The sequence below is a fragment of the Phytophthora cinnamomi genome (assembly GCF_018691715.1).
Source record: "Phytophthora cinnamomi strain GKB4 chromosome Unknown Contig17, whole genome shotgun sequence".
Lineage (NCBI taxonomy): Eukaryota > Oomycota > Peronosporomycetes > Peronosporales > Peronosporaceae > Phytophthora > Phytophthora cinnamomi.
The window spans coordinates 628,614-648,395 of NW_027150950.1; the positions used below are offsets into that span (position 1 = coordinate 628,614).

The 19,782-nt window shown below is 56.0% G+C and overlaps 5 protein-coding genes across 6 annotated transcripts; 4 read left to right on the forward strand and 1 right to left on the reverse strand.

Annotated features, from left to right (window-relative positions):
* Window positions 1-102: 102 nt before the first annotated feature.
* Window positions 103-2,355, forward strand: IUM83_04669 (ZZ-type zinc finger-containing protein P35G2.11c; the record flags this gene model as incomplete). The annotated part of the gene is made up of 1 exon (XM_067928763.1): window positions 103-2,355. One exon carries the CDS (start codon window positions 103-105, stop codon window positions 2,353-2,355), a length of 2,253 nt encoding a protein of 750 aa, XP_067796262.1.
* Window positions 2,356-3,805: 1,450 nt separating this feature from the next.
* On the forward strand, window positions 3,806-5,452 carry IUM83_04670 (Transmembrane protein; the record flags this gene model as incomplete). 2 transcript variants are annotated; one of them, XM_067928764.1, is made up of 1 exon in its annotated part: window positions 3,806-5,452. In XM_067928764.1, the coding sequence occupies one exon, from the start codon at window positions 3,806-3,808 to the stop codon at window positions 5,450-5,452; it is 1,647 nt and encodes a 548-aa protein (XP_067796067.1). The 2 variants fall into 2 exon arrangements, with proteins under 2 accessions (XP_067796067.1, XP_067796066.1); XM_067928765.1 differs by having other exon boundaries at window positions 4,589-5,452.
* A 4,938-nt stretch (window positions 5,453-10,390) lies between these two features.
* Window positions 10,391-11,240, forward strand: IUM83_04671 (MtN3-like protein; the record flags this gene model as incomplete). The annotated part of the gene is made up of 2 exons (XM_067928766.1): window positions 10,391-10,551; window positions 10,640-11,240. The coding sequence occupies 2 exons, from the start codon at window positions 10,391-10,393 to the stop codon at window positions 11,238-11,240; spliced, it is 762 nt and encodes a 253-aa protein (XP_067796268.1).
* Window positions 11,241-11,518: 278 nt separating this feature from the next.
* IUM83_04672 (50S ribosomal protein L33) lies at window positions 11,519-13,162 on the forward strand (the record flags this gene model as incomplete). The annotated part of the gene is made up of 1 exon (XM_067928767.1): window positions 11,519-13,162. The coding sequence occupies one exon, from the start codon at window positions 11,519-11,521 to the stop codon at window positions 13,160-13,162; it is 1,644 nt and encodes a 547-aa protein (XP_067796068.1).
* A 320-nt stretch (window positions 13,163-13,482) lies between these two features.
* On the reverse strand, window positions 13,483-18,167 carry IUM83_04673 (myosin-like protein; the record flags this gene model as incomplete). The annotated part of the gene is made up of 4 exons (XM_067928768.1): window positions 13,483-17,556; window positions 17,630-17,797; window positions 17,895-18,050; window positions 18,147-18,167. 4 exons carry the CDS (start codon window positions 18,165-18,167, stop codon window positions 13,483-13,485), a joined length of 4,419 nt encoding a protein of 1,472 aa, XP_067796115.1.
* Between the last annotated feature and the right edge of the window lie 1,615 nt (window positions 18,168-19,782).

The following is a 19,782-nucleotide window of genomic DNA, read 5'->3' on the forward strand; positions in this document are numbered from 1 at the left end:
AACAGATCGTCTCAAGATGAAGAAAAAGCGCGTCAACATCTGTTTAGGCAGATTATGCCCCATTTACAATCATTCCGACTGCAACTTGATCTCGTCGATCTCATGGCACTCGTCCAGCACAACTCGATCCCGCCCGCCGACACCTCTCGCCAGATCTCAATTGACCTCCAACCTCACAAGTCCAGCCGCAAGCACACACCGACGAACATGACCCGAACGCTGGAGATCCAGACGACCGAAGCCGAGCCGCAGACGCTCCACCTGACCACCGAGGACGACGAGCCGCTCACGATGACCAAGCTGCAGACGATGGCCGCCTCCCTGCTCCCCGACAAGACCGAGTTCTCGCTGCGCTACACCGACTCGGACGGAGACCAAGTGACGATCACCACCGACGCCGACGTGGACGAGCTGGCGAAGTACATGCACAGCGAGCAGCTGCAGACGCTGCAGGTTTTCGTGTATGTAGTGCCGCGGCAACCGCCGACCGCCCAACGCGCCGCCACCGCCGTGCAGACGCAACTGCGCGGCCTCGTGACGGCCATGTCGAAGTTGACGGCCCAGCCCGACGTCAACCCCACGCCCATCAGCACCATGAATTTGCTGGTGGCGGGTCTGCAGGCCATGGACGTGGCCGAAGACGCAGGCGAGCTGGCCACCATCAAGAAGGAGCTGCTACTGGTGCTGCAAGACGAAGAGCTCCGCAAAGCCGTCGAGGAGCTCAGTGCCGCTGAAGAATTCAAGGAGCTGGCACACGCCATGATGACAGCCATTTACGCACAAGACGCGCAGGCCATCGAGGACGCGACCACGGCCCGCTTCGACGAGCTGCTGGTGTTCGCCCAGCACGTCTTGGCTCGCTGCCCCGCGCTCAAACCTGTGGTAGTGAACGTGGCCAAGTCGCTCATGGCTGGCTTGGTACGCTATAACGACGAAGACGTGGTCGGCGTGGCTTCGGACTCGTCCAGCTGCAGCAGCAGCTCCAGCAGTTGCTGCAGCGACGACCACGAGACGGTGGACGTCGAGGTTTTCGCTCAAGAAGTGCCGCTGCACCTGGGCGTCGTGTGCGCTGGATGCGGAATAGCTCCACTCGCGGGGGTCCGCTACAAGTCGCTCGAGGTGCGCAACTTCGACCTGTGCGAAGACTGCGAGGCCAGCGGCAACTACATGCGCTTCGAACCGTTCATCAAGATCACGGACCCGTCGCGCGCGCCCAAGCAGAAGCGTATGTCCGAGATCGTGCACCCGTACGTGACGTGTGACGGCTGCGAGATGAGTCCTATCGTGGGCGCCCGCTTCAAGTCGGACACGAAGGATGATTTCGACCTGTGCGAGGCCTGCGAGGCGAGCGGCAAGTGGACGGAGTCGCACGGGCCATTCACCAAGATGGAGGAGCCCGGCATGATGCGCGCGCTCAAGTTCGCGTGCCGTCGAGGCGCCAAGTTCGGCCACCACGGCAAGTTCGGCCACCACCACGGACACGACCACCATGGGAAGTTCGGTCGTCACCACGGTAAACACGGGCGTCGCCACGGTTGCCACGACAAGCTCGACCGCCGCCACGACGATCGCCACGGCAAGTTCGGTCATGGTGGCCGACACCACGGCCATCACGGCAAGTTCGGACGCCACGGTCACCGTCACGGTCCTCCTGACTTCACCGGCTTTGCTTTCCACGGCCCGCCATTCCCAGGACACGGCCCGCCATTCTCAGGACACGGCGGTCCTCGGGGATTCCCAGGACACGGCCCGCCCTTCCGCCACGAAGATCGCTCGGGGTTCCCCGGACATGGACGACCGGACATCCACGAACACCTTGAGTTTGGTCCTCCAGGATTCTTCGGCCACTTCGGTCGCTTTGGCCCCTCGCCTTTCGATTCTGCGGACCCGCGCGGACCACCGACGTGTCCTCGCGACTTTGAGCACGGCCGTCCGCCCTTCGCCGCGCACCACGATTTCCGCCGACACCACGGCCGCCACACGCGATTCTCGGACGATGATGAAGAACAGCGGGAAGATCGCTGCCACCGGCGCTGCCACGTGCGTGGTCGTGGACGTTGGGGTCACTACGCCGCAGACAAAGAAGAAAACACCACTCAGGACAACCGCCAGTCTGCCCCTCGCAACGATTTTGAGACCAACGAGAACATGGAGGTTGTAGACACAGCTGACGTGCGGGTCGAGTCGGATGACGGAAACGCAGCGGCCAACGAGACTGAAGACAAGGCGGACTACGTCGAGACACTCGCCCAGCTTGCGTCCATGGGCTTCGACGACGCCGAGAAGAATATCCGCGCTCTCGAGCTGGCAAACGGAAACATCGGCGAGGCCGTGAACGTGCTTCTGTCCGAGTAAGCGACGAAGCGCAGGAAGTACTTGTAGCAACGGTACTGCAACAGAGCAATCAGAAGACAACGAATCAAACATTCAAGAAAAAAAAATGCAAGGATGAAAAAATGCCAACAAACACTACGAACTCAATCTCCACTGTCTCCCGCAAAGCTTGGCCCATGCAGCGATTTTCAACCAGTCGAAGCTTACTGCCTTGATAACGTCCCCCAGCAACGTTCGGCTTTGAATGCATATTTCATGTCAGATTAGAGAAAACTAAACAATAGAAAAGATCCTTGTAAACGAACCGTGTCGGACATCCTTACGTTGATTCTCCTCTATTTTGAAGATGCAAGTTTACTTTGAACAGCAAAACAAAAATTACAACAACACGCCACCACTATTGATTTTGGATTTATATGGACCTGTTGCAAACGGTCTCTCTGAGGACTCCTAGGGAAATAACTCGATACGCAGCCCGCCATCATTAGGCGAAGGTGGTCAACGTGTGACTACATTATAAAAAAATGCGCCATCATTTGGCAACAAGTCCTTCCATGTGATTTCCACCTTGCAGGAGAGCGCAGTCATCCCCCGCAGCTGAGCACTTCAAGCAGACTCTGAAGACTTACAAGTGCTGATTAAATAAATGCTAGCCGTACTACCGGACTACCTCTGACCCAAAATGTTAGAAAGCTGATTTTTCAGACTGAAAGATCGGCTTTAACATCTCGGACTTTCTTTGATCGAGCACCTCGAAAGTCTGAATCGATACAACATCATTAATGCGCGCGATGTTGGTCTGTGCTCATTTCCAGTCTTGACTTCACTCTTTTTAAAAGGATCATCGTGGCATTAGGATGAGTGGCATTCGCCTATGGACTCTGGATAAAATCCAGAGATCTCTTGACAACTCTAACTTGTAGACTTGTTGCAACGACTTACCACAGCTGTCGACTGTCATTGCTGTCGTGACGAAACACAGATACTCGTGCGCTTGCGGCAGTCAATTCACTTCGTCTTGTCGACGTCTCTATCGCTCTGTACCGTATTCATTGGCTGCAGGCTGCGTGCCACCGATCAGCTCACAGGGGGTCATGGCTCAAGCAGCGGTGATCTTTCGCCTCGACCACCAATTTCACCACGGAGCCATGCTTCATGTATGGGCTCGTATCGTGCATCCCCCCGCTTGCTTTCGCCACCACTGTATCCTGCGATAGCGCACCGACACAACGAAAAGTTGCGTCCCCCACCGTTGACAAAATCGTCTCGGCGAGACGGTCTTTTTACGCCTGTCAATTCACATGATTGGCGCGATGCACGCAGCAACTTGGCCACCTCTACTTCGTTCGCGTAGCGGAGACCCACCGACGTCCATCTCTCTATTCTACAGTCAGTGGCGCTTGCTGTCCAGTCCCCTCGATGCTTGGTACTTCCAACTGCATTTTCCAACTCGCCACATTGCAGCCACATCATGGACATACAGCGCTTCTCGACCTCGAGTCTGCCGCCAAAGGCTGAAGACTACCGTGAAGTGAAGACCCCCGACTCCAGTACTCTCGAGGATGGTGCCATTCGTCCGGGAGGCCCGCCCAACCTGTACAGCTGGAGCAACATTGGTCTCATGGCGCAGTACGCTGCAGTCGGCGTGGTCTACGGCACCATGTACAGCATTATCTACCCGTTCCTCACCAACTACCTGCGAATGTCGGGAAATGAGACCACGTCGGCGAGTGTCCTGATCACGCTACCCTACACGCTCAAGGTCTTCATCGGCATCATTACGGATTGCTATCCGATCTTCGGTTTCCGCCGTCGACCGTATATGCTCATCGGTTGGGCTGTCTGCTTTGTATCGCTGCTTGTCATGACGGCCATGCCCATCGGTGACCCATACTACCCGGACTCCAGTTGGGCGTCGTTAACCACCCTCACCGCCGACCAAACGGCGCAACTCAACACGGACGCGCAACACTCCGGCGTCAAATACATCTTCCTGATGGTCATTGCCAATTTGGGCAGTGTCGTAGCCTTCACGGCGTCAGACGGCATCCTAGTGGAGCTTGCTCAGCGTGAGCCCCTGAAAATCCGTGGCACTCTACAGGCGGTGGTGTACGCGGTGCAGTACACGTTCCAGATTATATCTTCAGCGATGATTGGTTTCGGACTCAACAGCGCCGACTACGGTGGCACATTCTCCGGTTCCATGGGTGTCAATGCTGTCATGGGCGTTTGTGCGGCTTTTTCGCTTGTTGTGATGCCCTTCTCGTGGTTCTGCATTACCGAGGAGAAAACCCACTGTCGGTCAGTGCAGAAGTATCTGTATGCACTGTACGAACTGATCCAGCAGCGGGTGGTGTACCAGATCGTCATTTTCCGGTTTTGCCGCAATGTCTTCTCGTACGTCAGTGTGACGGCGTCTAGCCTGGTCCAGAGTTACTGGTTGAGTGTGAGCCCCGTAAACAGCAGCGTGGCTAGCATCATTGGCTTGATCGTCTCCGCTGGTTCGTTGTACTTGACCAAACAATTCGGGCTCAACTGGAACTGGCGATACATGATCGCGATCTCGCAGATAGCTGTGATTCTTATCGATGCCTTCCCAACGTTCTTCACTATCTGGGATGTCTATCGCAGTCAGTGGTTCTGGCTCGGTGTGCCGCTTGTCGAGAATTTCCCAAGCGCTGTGGGGACGATCATCGCCACGTTTGCCGTGCTTGAGATTATCGAGGAGGGCAACGAAGCCACAGTTTACGGTCTTATCACCGCTGTATCCACACTGGCCTCTCCATTCGCCAGTGTCATCACCAAGAGTATCGACGGTCACTTCGACGTCGAGACAGAGTACATTCGACTGGACAATTCGTATGTGCGTTGGCAAGTGACATACACTTATCTGATCGCTTACGCCTTCAAGCTCTGCTCGCTCGCATTCCTCGTGCTGTTGCCGAAGCAGAAGGCGGAAACGCAGGAACTTAAGCGTACCGGAGGCAAGAATAAGTGGGTCGGTATCTTGACGATCATTGCTGTCGCGTTTTCGCTTGTTTGGTCAGTCATGACCAACTTGATGACCATGTTCGACAGCACCTCGTGTCTTCGTATAGCTGGTGGAACAGGTTGCTAAGGCTACGTAGCAATACGTAAGTAAATAGTTTGTAAATATGCAACGCTGGAACTACTGGAATTCCTTGGTATGTAGTACATACCATGGATACACCGTGGATGCCAACATCAACATGCACGATTTGGTTGCTATAATAAAAGTTAGTTGCAACTCTTGAGTTCTACTTGTGCTTGTCGTGTAGCCACTCGAATTTTAGACTGAAATCAGCCTGAACGCCAGTTCAACAATAAGACCCCCTGTTGCACCATACTTAAAGTAATTCTCTTTTTGTAAACTCCTTACCGAGGTGCAGGAGCTCATACTGCAGCAAAAGCACCGTACAACTGCAAAATTGGACCTATACTATAGTAGAGTAGCTTGTGTTGCGAATACGAACGCAAGTTGGTACAGAGACAAATACCACACTTGTGCCTCAAAAAAGCCTCAAGAATAAAAGAAAGACCAATTTCAAGTGCCGCAAACACGAGCAGATTCACTCTCCCATTTGTCAGAGTCAGCGGGATTGTAGACCAAGCTTGGCATCGTATGAAGAATAATATCAAACGCTAGATACATGAGTTGAGCGATACACTCAACGTACTCAACGAGCACTAAATACTCGAAGTGAAACAGGAGCTGTAGCCCTTCGACAACCAATTGCCGAGACGTCTTGATTGAATCAGCATCATTGTCACAACAGTTAGAGTCCGTGGGCATCGCTGAATTTTTAGTTGCAAAGTTATCAACAGGAGCGGGAGCGATTGTTACCCGTTGTCCGATTTGAGGCTGAATCCGCACCTTTAGATGAAACCGATTTTCCTCGGTGTTAACACCAGCACTTTCGTATACACCCGATCTTTTCAGTCACTGCAGTTGCTCTAGTTGCTGCCTTAATATTTGATGTGGGAGACAAGTCCATAACCACACAAGGATCTACATGTACTGAAGTAGCACAGAAGTAGGAGCTAAAGCAGATCTGCATTGCAATACTACAGTAAATGGGAAATTCTCCTTCACTCTTTACCAGTCACACTCCGAGAGAGCACTGCTTAAAACTGACACTGTATTACTAGGTAGGACAGGACATGCATATGGGTCTGCACAAGGAACTATGTCAATAATACGGACGTGTTGGCTCGCGCGGACCGTACGATGAACCAAAATTGTCCGGGTTATTTGTCAGATATTTTTATTCTAAGGGAATCTGCCACTTTAGTGCACTAGAAGCATATTAGTGCACTAGTAGAAACGACCAATCACGCCAAAACCCTACGAGCTCTGGTATATTACTGGATGAAATATTTGAAACCGTAAAACCTGCCATTATGTATACAGCTCCTGTTGGCTAACTCTCGACCACCCGATTTGTCTCGTCTGCTTTTGCAGTTAGTACTAGTGGCATGAGCTTAACTATTTGACTATCACTACCAAATTGACCTCGCCCCGAGAATCATGACCAAGAAGCGCTGAGACTACACCAAAAGCAAGCTAAACTCTACCGCACGCTAATTAAGTGGGTAGGCAAGCGCAAGAAAGGCGAATCGATGGAGTCTCAGTGACGTGGCCTTCAACCACGCCTGACAGCTGAGGCAGAGCAAAACCTTTGTGAGTGGATAATGGGGCGACAGCTTATCGGGAAGCCGGCCAAGCGTGGGGAAATCATTGCCAAGGCCAGCACGATCGCTGAGATGACTACGGGCACTGGCGTTGGTAGCGGCTGGTACAGGCGCTTTATGAAGCGGCGCCGGCGTCGATTAAGCAAGCCGTTTGGCTTCACGTGAAGAAAACCGTCCAACAACAGCTTCTCGTCCTCCCACCACCACGCACGAAAGGCAGGAAGCGGAAGACAGAGAGAGTTGGTGGGCGATTGCTAACCCGTGAACTACTAGAGAACCTACAAGCAAAACCTCGAAAGGCACAGCAAAAAGGTTCCCGACTGACACCGGTTCATACGGAGGTTGAAAATGCTCTAGGCGCACCCGAGCAATCGCTGTTTGAAGTTTAGTCCAGAGATAAGACAGACAGGCAAATCAATGTTAGTTACTGTAAGTCAATTGCACACACAGATGAGCAGATAATCATACCTTTATAACAGTGCGGAGAATTAACGTGTCCGAGGGGACTCGAACCCGCGACAACCCTGCTCCCCGTAGGGCCCTCATTAAGCCAGCGGCGTTAACCGACCGAGCTGTCAGCACTGTCGAAATGACAAATTATTTCCAAGATACATATCCTTTCAATACTGATGTGTTTGCGTTTTTATCGTGTATTATAGGTTACCTAACCACTGAACGAAAGAAACACTGTCCCAGTTTGAGAAATGCTGGTTAATACAAATACTAAGATAAAAAGGAGCACTAAACTGGCAATCAGCAGGAAATAGGCCATTCACTACAATCCATCCAAACTACCCAATAAGAGCCTCTCCATACCAGAATTTATCTGTGAAAGAGAGTAAACAAACACCTGTCTGGGCATGCATATTGCACACTGAAACTCACAGTAGACTTTCGGCTACCGCGCCTTGACTGATGCCCTTTGAAAAGTGCACTAAATTGGCAATTTCCCTTACACCCAAATTGTTGCACGTTTTGACCTCAAGTCACCTATGTTGTTCAAACCTGATCATGACATCTTTCTCTTATTTTCATTCTATTTTCCGCGGATAATGCTGTTCGCGCTCAGGCTGCACTCTAGTTCACATTTATCGAGTTTCTCTATCCTCCGTACCTGTGGCTACGGCTGTATTATTTTCTTTTCACATTTTAGTCGAATATGATATAATATCCATTTACAAAGCCACAGTTATAGCTTACCACACTCCCAGATTGAAAATCATGTTGCGGCACCTTAGCTTAACGACGTTGGACATCGTTACTCCCGAGTTCATCAAACCAAACATCCACAGCCTCAACAATACAAGTGTCGCTTTCCGTGGCCGCCGAGTGTGAGCCTCGTACCACGTGTTCTCTGTTGTAGCAATGGAACCGATCCCGTGGTCCAGTGGTCACACTCTGACGCGGAGACCGGGAGGTACCGGGATCGATCTCTGCTGAGTGGGGAACTTTCCACGGAGGCCGGATATAGGCAACATCTTGGACGAGCGTGGAGTGGTCCGCCCTACCAACCGCACCCCGGTGTAGGATAGTTGGGTGGGCTGGAGGCCCCAGATTTCATTCCCACATTGCATTCGCCGTAGACTTTTTCGGGTACACTTTTCGCGCAGATTAAAACCCAGAGCTGTTCCGGGCGAAGCAGGGCTTTGTGATTATCTGTTGGTGTGAGTGACGGTTGATCCATCAACCCAACCTAGTAGCGCAGCGCTACGAGTTCTCACTTTTCATTTTGCCGTCTCACCTCATGGCGACTCCAGTCTGCCAAATTTGCTTGGACAACATTGTCGACAGTGACGCGCTCGTCACCAAGGTGTGTGGGAAGAACTGTAGCGCTCAAGTCTGCCGCCAATGTATGGGCCATCACGTGAACGCGACACTGCAGCAGTTCTACTCTGGTGTGTTGCCTCGTGTGCGCTGCCCGATCTGTCTGGTCGCGATACACTTCAGCCGATGGAAATGCCGCGTCCCTATTGCCATCCAGCTCTCGTTGATGGCTAAGTATCGCGAATTGTGCCGCCAGGCGTGCGTCGTCACGCCCCCGTGCTGTCACAAAACGGACTACACACATCTACCTCCCTACTATCCCGAGAGAAAGCATGAAGGTCCGCTTAAGCTTCTGCCGTCACAACTTTCACAATTCCAACATCTGTGCAAACAGTTCTGTCGGCACAAGGTAGAACCACGGACTGTCTTGACTTACGCATTGGACGCATTCGGGGACGATAATACTATGGTCCTCGTAAACGAGTTGATATTGTCGCGGATCGAGGACCCCGAGCGGCGCGCTACGTTATTGCTGTCGCTGATGTACTTGCGTCCGAACACGAAGACGAACTGCTGTGGAGCTGACTTCTGTTTCAATTGCAAGCGCCGAGGCCATCACGACACCTGCGAGGAGGAATTTGACGAGAATAATGACCTTGTTCGGTGTCGTACATGCAGGGTTCTGTTGCTGAAGGTTGATGGCTGTGACGCGGTGAACTGTGTGTGCGGGTTCAACATGAACTGGTCTCTGGAGAAACGACTTCGTCGGCAGCGAAAGAAGGGTATGATACCGGTGGACATTTTCGACATCCCCTTGACAAAGGATTGGCTTGCCTTTCATGAGCACCAGGGCGTAGTTTTGAAGAAGCTGCGGAAAAGGTGGGTGCACAAGTGGATGACTGCAGTGCGCCCTCTGCTGGATCCGGTGTTTGTTGTCTACGTTTGGAGGTTTCGCCTTCGCAAGATCATTGCGAGTGAGTTGATAGCTGCGTGGACAGCGGGGCGTGTCAAGCACATCGACCAGCGCCTTGCCGCGGTCAAAGGCGTTCTACAGAGGGTAATGGCAGCCCACATTTGGCGCAGACGGTTCAGTAAAGCATTGGTTGTCATGGAACCCGAGTTGTTTTGGAAGGCTTACCACCGCTGGCACCCGGAAGAACTCCAGGATGAGCTCGAAGAGATCAACAATATCTTCAACATCGGTTGATATGAAGACGAGTGTGTTGTCGAGATAAAAATTATTTACTGCGTGCTCACTTCGTTACAGTTGGTTCCGAAGGACAATTCGATTCTCGAAATACAGTTCGATCTAAGACGTCCGTTGTTACAGTGAAGTTCACTTTGTAATCGCGTTTACAAAAAAGATGCGTTCGTACCAGTTCATCCTATCAAGGCTGTTTGGGTTTCGTCATTCGTGTGTACATGTATGAATGGAGTAAAAGTACCGGGTCTTTTGTACGAAACGGCCCATGCATTTGCCCACCACACCGCCGGCAACACATTACTTTCACGGCGCGTTTTCATTCTTCGATTCCCCACGTTTCCCACAAGCACGCACTTTTCCCTGACATTACCGACCATGAGCGGGTGGATGACTGTGCTGCGCGTGGTGACCACCACCGGGCAGGTCATGCTAAGTCTCAGTCTCGCGCCAGACATGTACACCATCCACCGCCGTAAGAGTATCGGAGAAATGCCTGCACTTCCACTCATATGTATGCTGCCCAACACCCACCTCTGGTACGCCCTGTCGTCTGGACAATACGTTAGCCTCCGACTACACTAACATGGTCTGAAACAGGATGCTTTACGGCTATCTCGAGGACAGTATATTCCCGGTCGGGGTCACGCAGGGCTTCGGCCAGCTCGCAGCGACCGCCTTCAACATTGTTTACTTTCGTTGGAGCCCGACGGAGAAGCGCAGGGAGTTGCGCAAGGCGTATGGGTGGGCATTCACGCTGCACTTTGCAATCACTGTCTACTTCGCACTCGTCGTGACTGGGGTCACTGGCCAGACCCACGCTGAAGCGAGCACTTCGCTGGGATACTTCGGTCTCGTCTTTAGTGTATGCGTGTTCGCGTCCCCGCTTGGGACCTTGAAGCGCGTCATAGCAACCAAGTCGGCCGTCTCCATCCCTGTCAACATGAGCCTCATGATCTTCGTGTCCTCCGTGCTGTGGGTCGCAACGGGGCTGCTTGATAGCGACTACTTCATTGCGGGGCTGAACGCCGCCGGCGTGCTTCTGGGCGCCATTCAAATGGTGCTGTACTACATCTACCGACCTGGTCGCGAGGAGGAAGCATTTCTGGGCCAACTCTGCGGAGACCTGCCGACAACTTTGTCGCCGACCGACAAAAGCAGCGCAGGTATCGCCGTGTCTACGGCGTACAAGGCGCTACCTTCCCCGATCGTAGCCGCAACGGCGTAAGTTGAGGCAGGCCAGGATTCCTTCTAAAACAAAACAAAAATGCAACCACTTCCTGAACAATTCGCTGCGAGTTTCCAAGTATCAATATCTCTCTTTCCCAACCAGTCTCGTTCCAGAAACCTGCAAACGAGAAGTTACTAACCCACCTTTAAAATAAATAATTTTGGTTGATGTAAACTTCTACCAAAACACTTGACAATAACTGTTCCCATCACTCCAAAACCAATTATTGCTTCGCCCATACAAACTGCAAGTGTGATCTCTACCCTCCGGCGACGATGTCTCGCTCCGAGGAGCGCGACAAGGACCGCAGCGGGAGCAAGAAGCGCGCCAAGCACAAGCCCAAGCACAGCAAGAAGCGCCGCCGCCGCCACTCGTCCGACTCGGACAGCGAGGCCGAGGCTCGCGCGGAGCGGCGCGCGCGCAGGAAGTCGGCCAAGATGCTGGCCAGCCTGGGCTACTCGGACGAGACGAACCCGTTCGGGGACTCTAGCCTGAGCCAGCCCTTCGTGTGGGGCAAGAAGTACGCGGACCGGGACGTCTCCACGCCGTCAGCGCGGGAGCTCAAGACGCAGCAGCTGCGGCGCGTGGACGAGATCCGCAAGGCGCGCAGTCGGCGCGAGCAGCGCGAGGCCGAGCGCGAGGAGATGGAGCGGCTCAAGGGCGAGGAGCTGCGGCTCAAGGACGCGGAGCAGTTCGAGGACTGGCAGCAGAAGGAGGAGCAGTTCCACCTGCAGCAGGCCAAGGTGCGCAGCCAGCTGCGCATCCGCGCCAACCGAGAGAAGCCCGTGGACCTGCTGGCCAAGAACCTGCTGCTGGTGTCGGCGCGCCAGGACGAGGACGGAGGCGAGGACGACGGCTTCTTCAAGCGGGAGATCGGCCGCATCCGCGTGGAGCACAGACGCCCGCACGCCATCGTGGAGCTGCTGGCCATGGACGAGCTCACGGAGCTGAAGCAGGACGTGGCCGCCTACGAGGAGCTGGAGCGCAGCGGCAATGGCGCACACAACGCCGAGTTCTGGAGCCTCATGACGCTCGTGTGCGCCGACAGGATCAGGCGCCTCTCGCGCGCGCAGAGCGACGGGAGGGAGGGCTCAGGCGCCATCCATGACGCCGTGAACGACACCATCGACGAGATGCTGGACGGCAAGGACGCCCACGCGCTGAAGAAGCTGCAGGAGGAAGTGGCGCACACGATCGAGAGCGCCGCGAACGGAGCGTCCGGAGTGGACGTGGACTTCTGGGAGGAGGTGGCGCAGCAGATTCAGGTGTACCAGGCGCGCGCGAGGCTGACCGAGCTGCACGAAGAGATGCTCACCAAGCTGGCGGACCTCATGGAGGAGCACGAGAGACGCACGGCCGACGAGGCGGCGGCGCGCGCGGCGGACGACGAGATGCACGGAGACGTGGACGAGAACGGACGCGACGCCGGCCGAGAAGCGCGCGAGATGGAGAAGTCGTTCGCGCGCAAGGGCCTCGACGAGGCGGAGGAGCAGCTCGACGCGTCGGAAGAGGTGGCGCTGGCCGACGCGAAGGCGGCACCGCGCTGGAGCGAGAAGTACCAGCCGCGCAAGCCGCGCTACTTCAACCGCGTCAAGACGGGCTACGACTGGAACAAGTACAACCAGACGCACTACGACCACGACAACCCGCCGCCCAAGGTCGTGCAGGGCTACAAGTTCAACCTGTTCTACCCGGACCTCATCGACAAGCAGACGGCCCCGCGCTTCTTCTTGGAAAAGTCCACCTCGGACGAGTTCTGCATCATCCGCTTCTCCGCTGGACCGCCCTACCAGGACATCGCGTTCAAGATCGTCAACCGCGAGTGGGAATACTCGCACAAACGCGGATTCAAGAGCGTCTTCGAGAGAGGCATCCTGCACCTCTATTTCAACTTCAAGCGCCACAGGTACCGGCGGTAGGCAGCGAAGACGACGGGAAAGCATGCTGCGGTGGCTTCACAAGGAAATACCTACCTACCCAATACACAACTTCGATCACGTCCCACTGCTGTGCGTATGTGAACGTCATTTGAAGAATCTTTGTATTTGTTCAGGTTGTTTGTTCCCTATGTTCATGTTGCTAACTATTTTTTTCCCTATATGATGAAAGCGGCCTCGTTGTCGGGCCCGCTATCCTATCGACATGTACACCACGCACCATGCACCTTGCTTTGCTCTCCGTCGTCGTTTCCAGAATGTACGTCAGCTCAGCTCGGCTGACCTGTCCGTCGTGTTGTGGCTTAGAGCTCAATGCGCTTGCCGCCGCCGCCACTGCTGTTGCTCGCGTTGCTCATGGTATCGCTGGTTTGGCGACTCTTGTAGCTGCTGCTGCGGTCGTACGATCCGCGACGAGATCGCCCGCGGTTGCCGCCGTTGTTGTGGTGGTTGCCCGTGAGCGACTGCCGCAGCGAGGAATTCCTGACGGCATCGCTGCCGCCGTATGACTCGCTGCGGTCATACGAGCTACGTCGAGTGCGTCCGCCATCCACGCTGCCAGTGAACGACTGTCGAAGCGACGAGTTGCGTCTGTTTTCACCGTTGTTGAACGACTCGGTGCGGTCGTACGAGCTACGGCGAGAGCGGCCCTTGGACTTTCCCGTGCCGTTCGTGTTGCCCTGCTTGTTCATAGCAGGCGCCGCACCAGTGAGGGACTGGCGCTGCTGCTGCTGCTTCGCGTCCTCCAGCATGTCCACGCCGAGCGTCACGCTGAAGCTCACGCGGTCGTTGCTGTCCTCAGGTTCGCCCTCCAGGACGATGCCCATCACCTTGCCAGGAGCCTCAATCGGGCCGTCCTCGCCCGTCGGTTGACGAATACCCGCGCTCTTCGAAGGAGCACTAGGAGCGGGAGTTCCCGACGAGGATCCAGTGCTGGACATGGAAGACGAGCGACGATCACGGCCCTTGATCACCTCCGCGAACGACAGGCGCTCACCAAGAACCTCGGCCGTAGGAGAAGCAACAACGGCCGGCTCCTCCTCGGGGCCAGCAGTCGAGATCTCACGGATGTTCACCACGCGCGTGGACTTCGAGCTCTCGTGCGACAGCTTCTTGGTAGATAGCGAGTTGGCGCGCTTGATGGGCGTGATCATAGATTGACCAACAGACTGGTTGCTCTCCATAGGAGGAGCAGGCGGCTGCAGCGTCGACAGGGACACACGCATGCCCACACTCGGCTCCGACAGCTCAATCGCCTTGGAGGGGACAGCAATCGACTTGTTGACTGTCGCCTTAGGCTGCGGCTGCTTCGAGGACAGCGCCAGCTTCGTCAGGCGAGGAACCTCCTCGCGGTGCTTGCGGCTGAGCTCCGGGTCCTGACGAAGGATCAAACGCAGGCGCGCGTTGGCCTTGGCCAGCGCCATGTTCTCACCCTGGAGGTGCTCCGTGTGCTGCTTCAGGTGGTCCACCGTGTGACGAAGCGCCTGACGTTCGTTCAGAGCCTCGCTCAGCGAGCTCTGCATCAGCGTGATCTTCTCCATCACACCAGCGTGCTGGGCCTTGAGGTTGCGGTGGCCAGTCTTGTAGCGTGCCAGTTCGCTCTTCAGCGCCTCGTTCTCATCCTGCAACTTCATGGCGCGCTGGTTCGCGGCCGCGAAAGAGGCACCGTTCACGTAAGCGCCACGCTCCATCACCTCCTTCTCCTTGCGGAGCTGCACACCGAACGCCTTCAGGTTCGTGTTGGCCTCCTTGAGAGAGGCGTTCTCACGACGCAGCTGGTCAATCACCAGGTCAGCATCCTCGAGGGCCTCCTCGCTGCGCATGTGCACGGAGGCACGGGTTCCGTGTTGCGCTTGCTGCTCCAGCTCAATACGCGCCTCACGCTCCTGCTGGAGACGCTTCTTCAGCAGCTGGATCTGGTTCTCGAGCTTCGCGTCCTCTTTCGCCTGCTTCTGCAGCACCGAGAATGCCTTGATGGCCAAGTGCATGCGCACCACGCTCTGCATCGTGCGGATTGCCTTCACCTTAACCAAGTACTTACGGCGAGCAACGAACATCTTGCACATGTTCTGGATCTGCGTAGCACGGTACTCCTCACGCATGCGGACAAGCAACTGCTGGGCACGGTGACGACGGACGTATTTCTGCACGCTGATGGCAGCCTTGCGTTGCTGCTTGTACTGGGTCTTGGCGCGGTGGCCACGGTACACCTTCTGAGCGACGATGGCAGCCTCCTTCACCTTCTGGAACATTGCCATGGCCATCCACTTCTTGGCGTACCGCTGCAGCACCACAGCCGCAGCGTTGAACTTGCGCGTGCGCAGCTCCTCAAGCGATTCGAGGGCGCCCTGGCGGAAGAACACACGCGTTTTACCGACCTGGTACTCGCTGTCCTTGCCGGGCATCAGCTGAGCAAGCAGCTCGAGAACAGCAGCGGCCGTCTTCGTCTCATCGGACGGGTTCTCATCAGCAGTGGCAGTGAGCACAGCCAACGCCGAGGGGGTGCCGTCGGCGGTCGTGGACGACGCCACACCACGGAATCGCTCCAAGAACATGGTCTGCAGCACACGGTTGGGGTACGCCATGCGACTGATGCGCACAGCCTCAACAACTCCGGCACACTGCAGCTGCTCCGTCACGCGCAGTTTGTTGAAGATCAGCGGACTCTTCTTGCCGTTAGGCTTGATACAGCGGATGTAGTGGACGTTCGTGCGGCGAATGTCCTCCATGAGACCGTTCAGCTGGCTCTTGAACTGCGTGCCCACCGTGTCGGCGACAATCGAATTCTTCCGCTTGAGGCCAGGGCGGCCACGCGCCGCATTGGCAGCAGCGGCAGCGCTCGTGCCGGGAATACCCGTCATCGCATCACCCACGTGCTCTTCGGGGAACAGCTTCTTGAGGAAAGGTGCCTTCGACTTCTTAATAAGCAGAATCAGGTCGTTCTGGAGCGCATCCGTGTTCTTGATCAGGAAACCGGTGGTGTCGTACTGCACGGGGCCGGCGTAGTGCTTGATCACGAACGCGTCGCGGGCGAAACGCGGGCACTCGAAGCGGTCGTTGTCGCTGTAGTGAGCCTTGAGCTTGTTGGCGAAAGCGGCGTCGCTGCCCTTGGGGCGCATGCACTCTTCGTTCAGCAGCGACAGCACACCGAAACGACCCTCGAGCAGGGACAGGACGTTGACATTGTCGGCGAACTCAATGCGCGTCCAGGGGATGCCCTCATCCTCGTACTCCTGCTGGATGGACTTGAACACATCCTGCGTGAACTTCTGCTGCAGCTTCTCGTTGGCGTAGTTGATGCACAGCTGCTCGAACGAGTTCTTCTCGAAGATTTCGAAGCCGAAGATATCCAGGATGCAAATCTTGTGAGCCACATCCGTGTGCGGGGCGCTCGTCGACATGTTGACGCGGTGGATGAGCCACGAGAACATGTGCGAGTACAGCGCGACGCCCAGAGCAGTACGCGCGCCCTCAGCCTGCGAGACGTTCAGCGGCACCTCGTACGTCTCCATCACCGCCGTCATCTCGCGCGTGCAAAGCGCCGTGTGCAGCTGGTTGTCGTCGAACTCCATGAGCTGCGACACGAGCTCACTCGCGTGCTGGTTCTCGGGCGTGTTCGTCAGCTGCGACGCATCGTCATTGCCAGGCATGGGTTCGAACTGCAGACGCGACAGGTGCAGAATGGCCGCCACGACCTTGAAGATGCTCATCTGGTCCTCCTTGGACACGCCCATGGTCTCGAGACACGACACGGTCTGCTGGAAGCGCTCGGCGTCCCTCAAGCCGGCGCTGACGTCGACGCCGTTGGCGATGTCCTCGTCGTGCGGCTTGATGAAGGGGAAGTCCTTGGCCTGCAAGCCCGTGACCTTGACCTCCGCGGTCACGTCCTCGGGCGCCGCCAGCAGCTGGTAGAAGATGTGGTAGTTGCGCTCGCCCAGGCCTTGCAGCGACACGCGCGACTTCTCCAGCAGGTACGTGCGCGAGCGCGCGCCGATGAGCTGGCCCAGCGCGTCGAACTGCAGCTCCGAGAACTTGCCGAAGCGGCTCGAGTTGTCGTTGCGCGACGTCTTGGCGTTGCCGAACGACTCCATCAGCGGGTTGGCGTCCAGCACGCGCTCGATGATGCTGGCCTCCTTGGCCTGCGCGTCCGACGTGGACTGCGAGCCGGCCGACGCCAAGTGGGACATGAGGATCTTGGTCGTCTCCGTCTTGCCGGCGCCCGACTCGCCGCTCACCAGGATGCTCTGGTCCTCGCCGAACACGCGCATGTGCTGGAAGGCGCCGGCGCTCGTGGCGTACACGTGGGGCGGCAGCTCGCTGCGGTCGCGCTCCAGGTACTGCTCCTGCAGCTCCTTGGTGTAGATGTCGAGCCACGAGTACTGCGTTTTTTAAAAAAGCACTTTTTGTTAGATATCAGGTGATGACGATAGAGGGGAGATGGGGGCCACGTACGGGGTTCACGGCGATGCAGATGGCGCCCGTGTATGTGTAGGGGATTTGGCGCAGGAAGCGGTGCTTCAGGTTGAACAGGATGGCCGGCTCGTGCAGGTAGTTCAGGCTCACCATGTCGGCGCAGCCGTCCGGGTTCGTCAGCGCGTTCTGCAGCAGCATCGTCGACTTCTGCGCTCCGCAACAACAACGGAAAAAAGATCCTCGGTTAGAGAAAATGGGTACATCAAGGTTAGGATAGTGGTAACCAGGGGAAACGAGTACGTACGTCGATCTTGCGGATGGAGCCGGCCTCCGGGTGCTTGGGCGCGTTCTCCTCGGCCTCGTCGCCCTCAATCACCACCTCCACGGTGGTCTCGCTCACGACGTGGCCCTTGGTGATGCTGGCCTCCACCCAGGCCACCTCCGGGTCCGGCACGTAGATCTGCGGGTGATTCGTCATCAACCAACGGTCAGGTTAGCACTAGCCTAAATTGGCACGGGTGTGTCTAAAGCGAGAGGAGGTGGCAACTCGCCGCACCTTGGTCTGCTGGCCCTCCATGGCTGCGGAACGGCTGACGTGGCACAGGAGGGGAAGGCGCTTGGGTCGGGTGCGGTGTCCGGCGTCTCGCGCTCGCTTCTCTCTCGTGTCTATGCCGGGCTCTCCGTCGTCCTCCCCGCAAAAGTAGCTATGGCGTCGGGGATTGCAATCGCGGGCGGGCAGGCGCCTTCCCCTGGCCCGCCCTCTGTCGGCGCTCTCTCCTCTCCAGAGAAAAAATCTCGCCCCGCGAAAAGTGATCGCCTGGTCTGCCCCATCTGCACCCCGTCCTGGTTTCACTTGAAGTTTGTATACTTCGAGCGGGCTAGGGTCCTGTCGAAACGCTTGTTTCTACCCCCCACGAGCTCGCAAAACGCGGTGGGTTGGCTACCGCCAAACGAGGCATTCTGGGCTACAATGAAATCGGGTGTACTGAGGAAATCCTCGAATTACGAAGCTTGCACAAATTGTGTACTCACCATTAGCTCATCAACCACAAACTCGGTTCATTGGGTCCGGTGTGTGTGGGCAACGGCGGGCAGAAGCTAATTCGCCTAGCCACGAAGCGGTGCTCTAGAAGCACCGGAGACCCCAACACAGGACTGATCGCGCCAAGGTCCTAAGTCGAATTCATCGCTCCCTACCAAACCAACCCGGTTCCTACTTCTAATGCCTCCTGTACAAGACACTCATGCGAATCGTCTCCGACGATTCGCATGAGACTGAGAGCGAGGAATGGTTCATCACTTCTTGGATCCGCGCAATTAGACATTGAAATATAATAGAAGTGCTGCATTCCACACCAATTCGAATGACATTGTCCTTCGATCAGCGCCGAGTGGGCAAATGACATTTGGGGGATGGCCGACTTTCTAGATCTGTCGCCTTCTACGTCGCCAAGACAATGTTCGGAGCGAGCTCAATGCAGAGAGTTGTTGCGTTGTTGCATTGTTGCAGTGAGTGTAGGATGCTTTCAACCCGGGAGGGGCTCGCAAAATGTTGGCTCCCACGGGCGTTCACTGAACAAGGGTGATTGAGCTCGCGCGACTTGTGCTGGGATTGAGAGCTACAGATTGGGTGGAGAGTGAGGGAGGAGGAGGCTTCAAAACTGGGCACTCAGATCCGTCTCAAAAAGGGGTACATTTGCAAAACAATGAAACCCACGAGTGCCAAAAGCGGCCGTGTTGGACACCGAGAAGTTGGCAAAAGACGGTGCAAATGCGCGCACTTCAAGGAACAGGATCGCAGCGCATCACGCCAGCCATATCGGCTTTCGAGCGGCTTTGGCGGGGTTTGCGTGGCGCACACAAACGAAGCCATCTGAGGCGCCCAGCTGGCGGGGATGTGCCCGCAATAGCGACAAGCAGAAACGAGAACGAAACCGACGGACGCTCGCAATGCGATGTGATGTCCGGCTTGGTGAGCTAGCTGCAACGCTTGGAGGATTGCTTGCCAGGACGCATGCAATGCCCTTCTTGATGGTATAGTTGCTCGGCGGCGGGTCTTGGCGGTTGAAGTTGCCGGGGCCGCCGCAGCGGGGGCAGTGAGTGACCTACCCACATGAATCAGGCCCGATGCTGGCTGCGGCGCTGAGGATGCCTGCCTGAGTCAGCTGGCCGCAACATGCAAGTACCTTGGG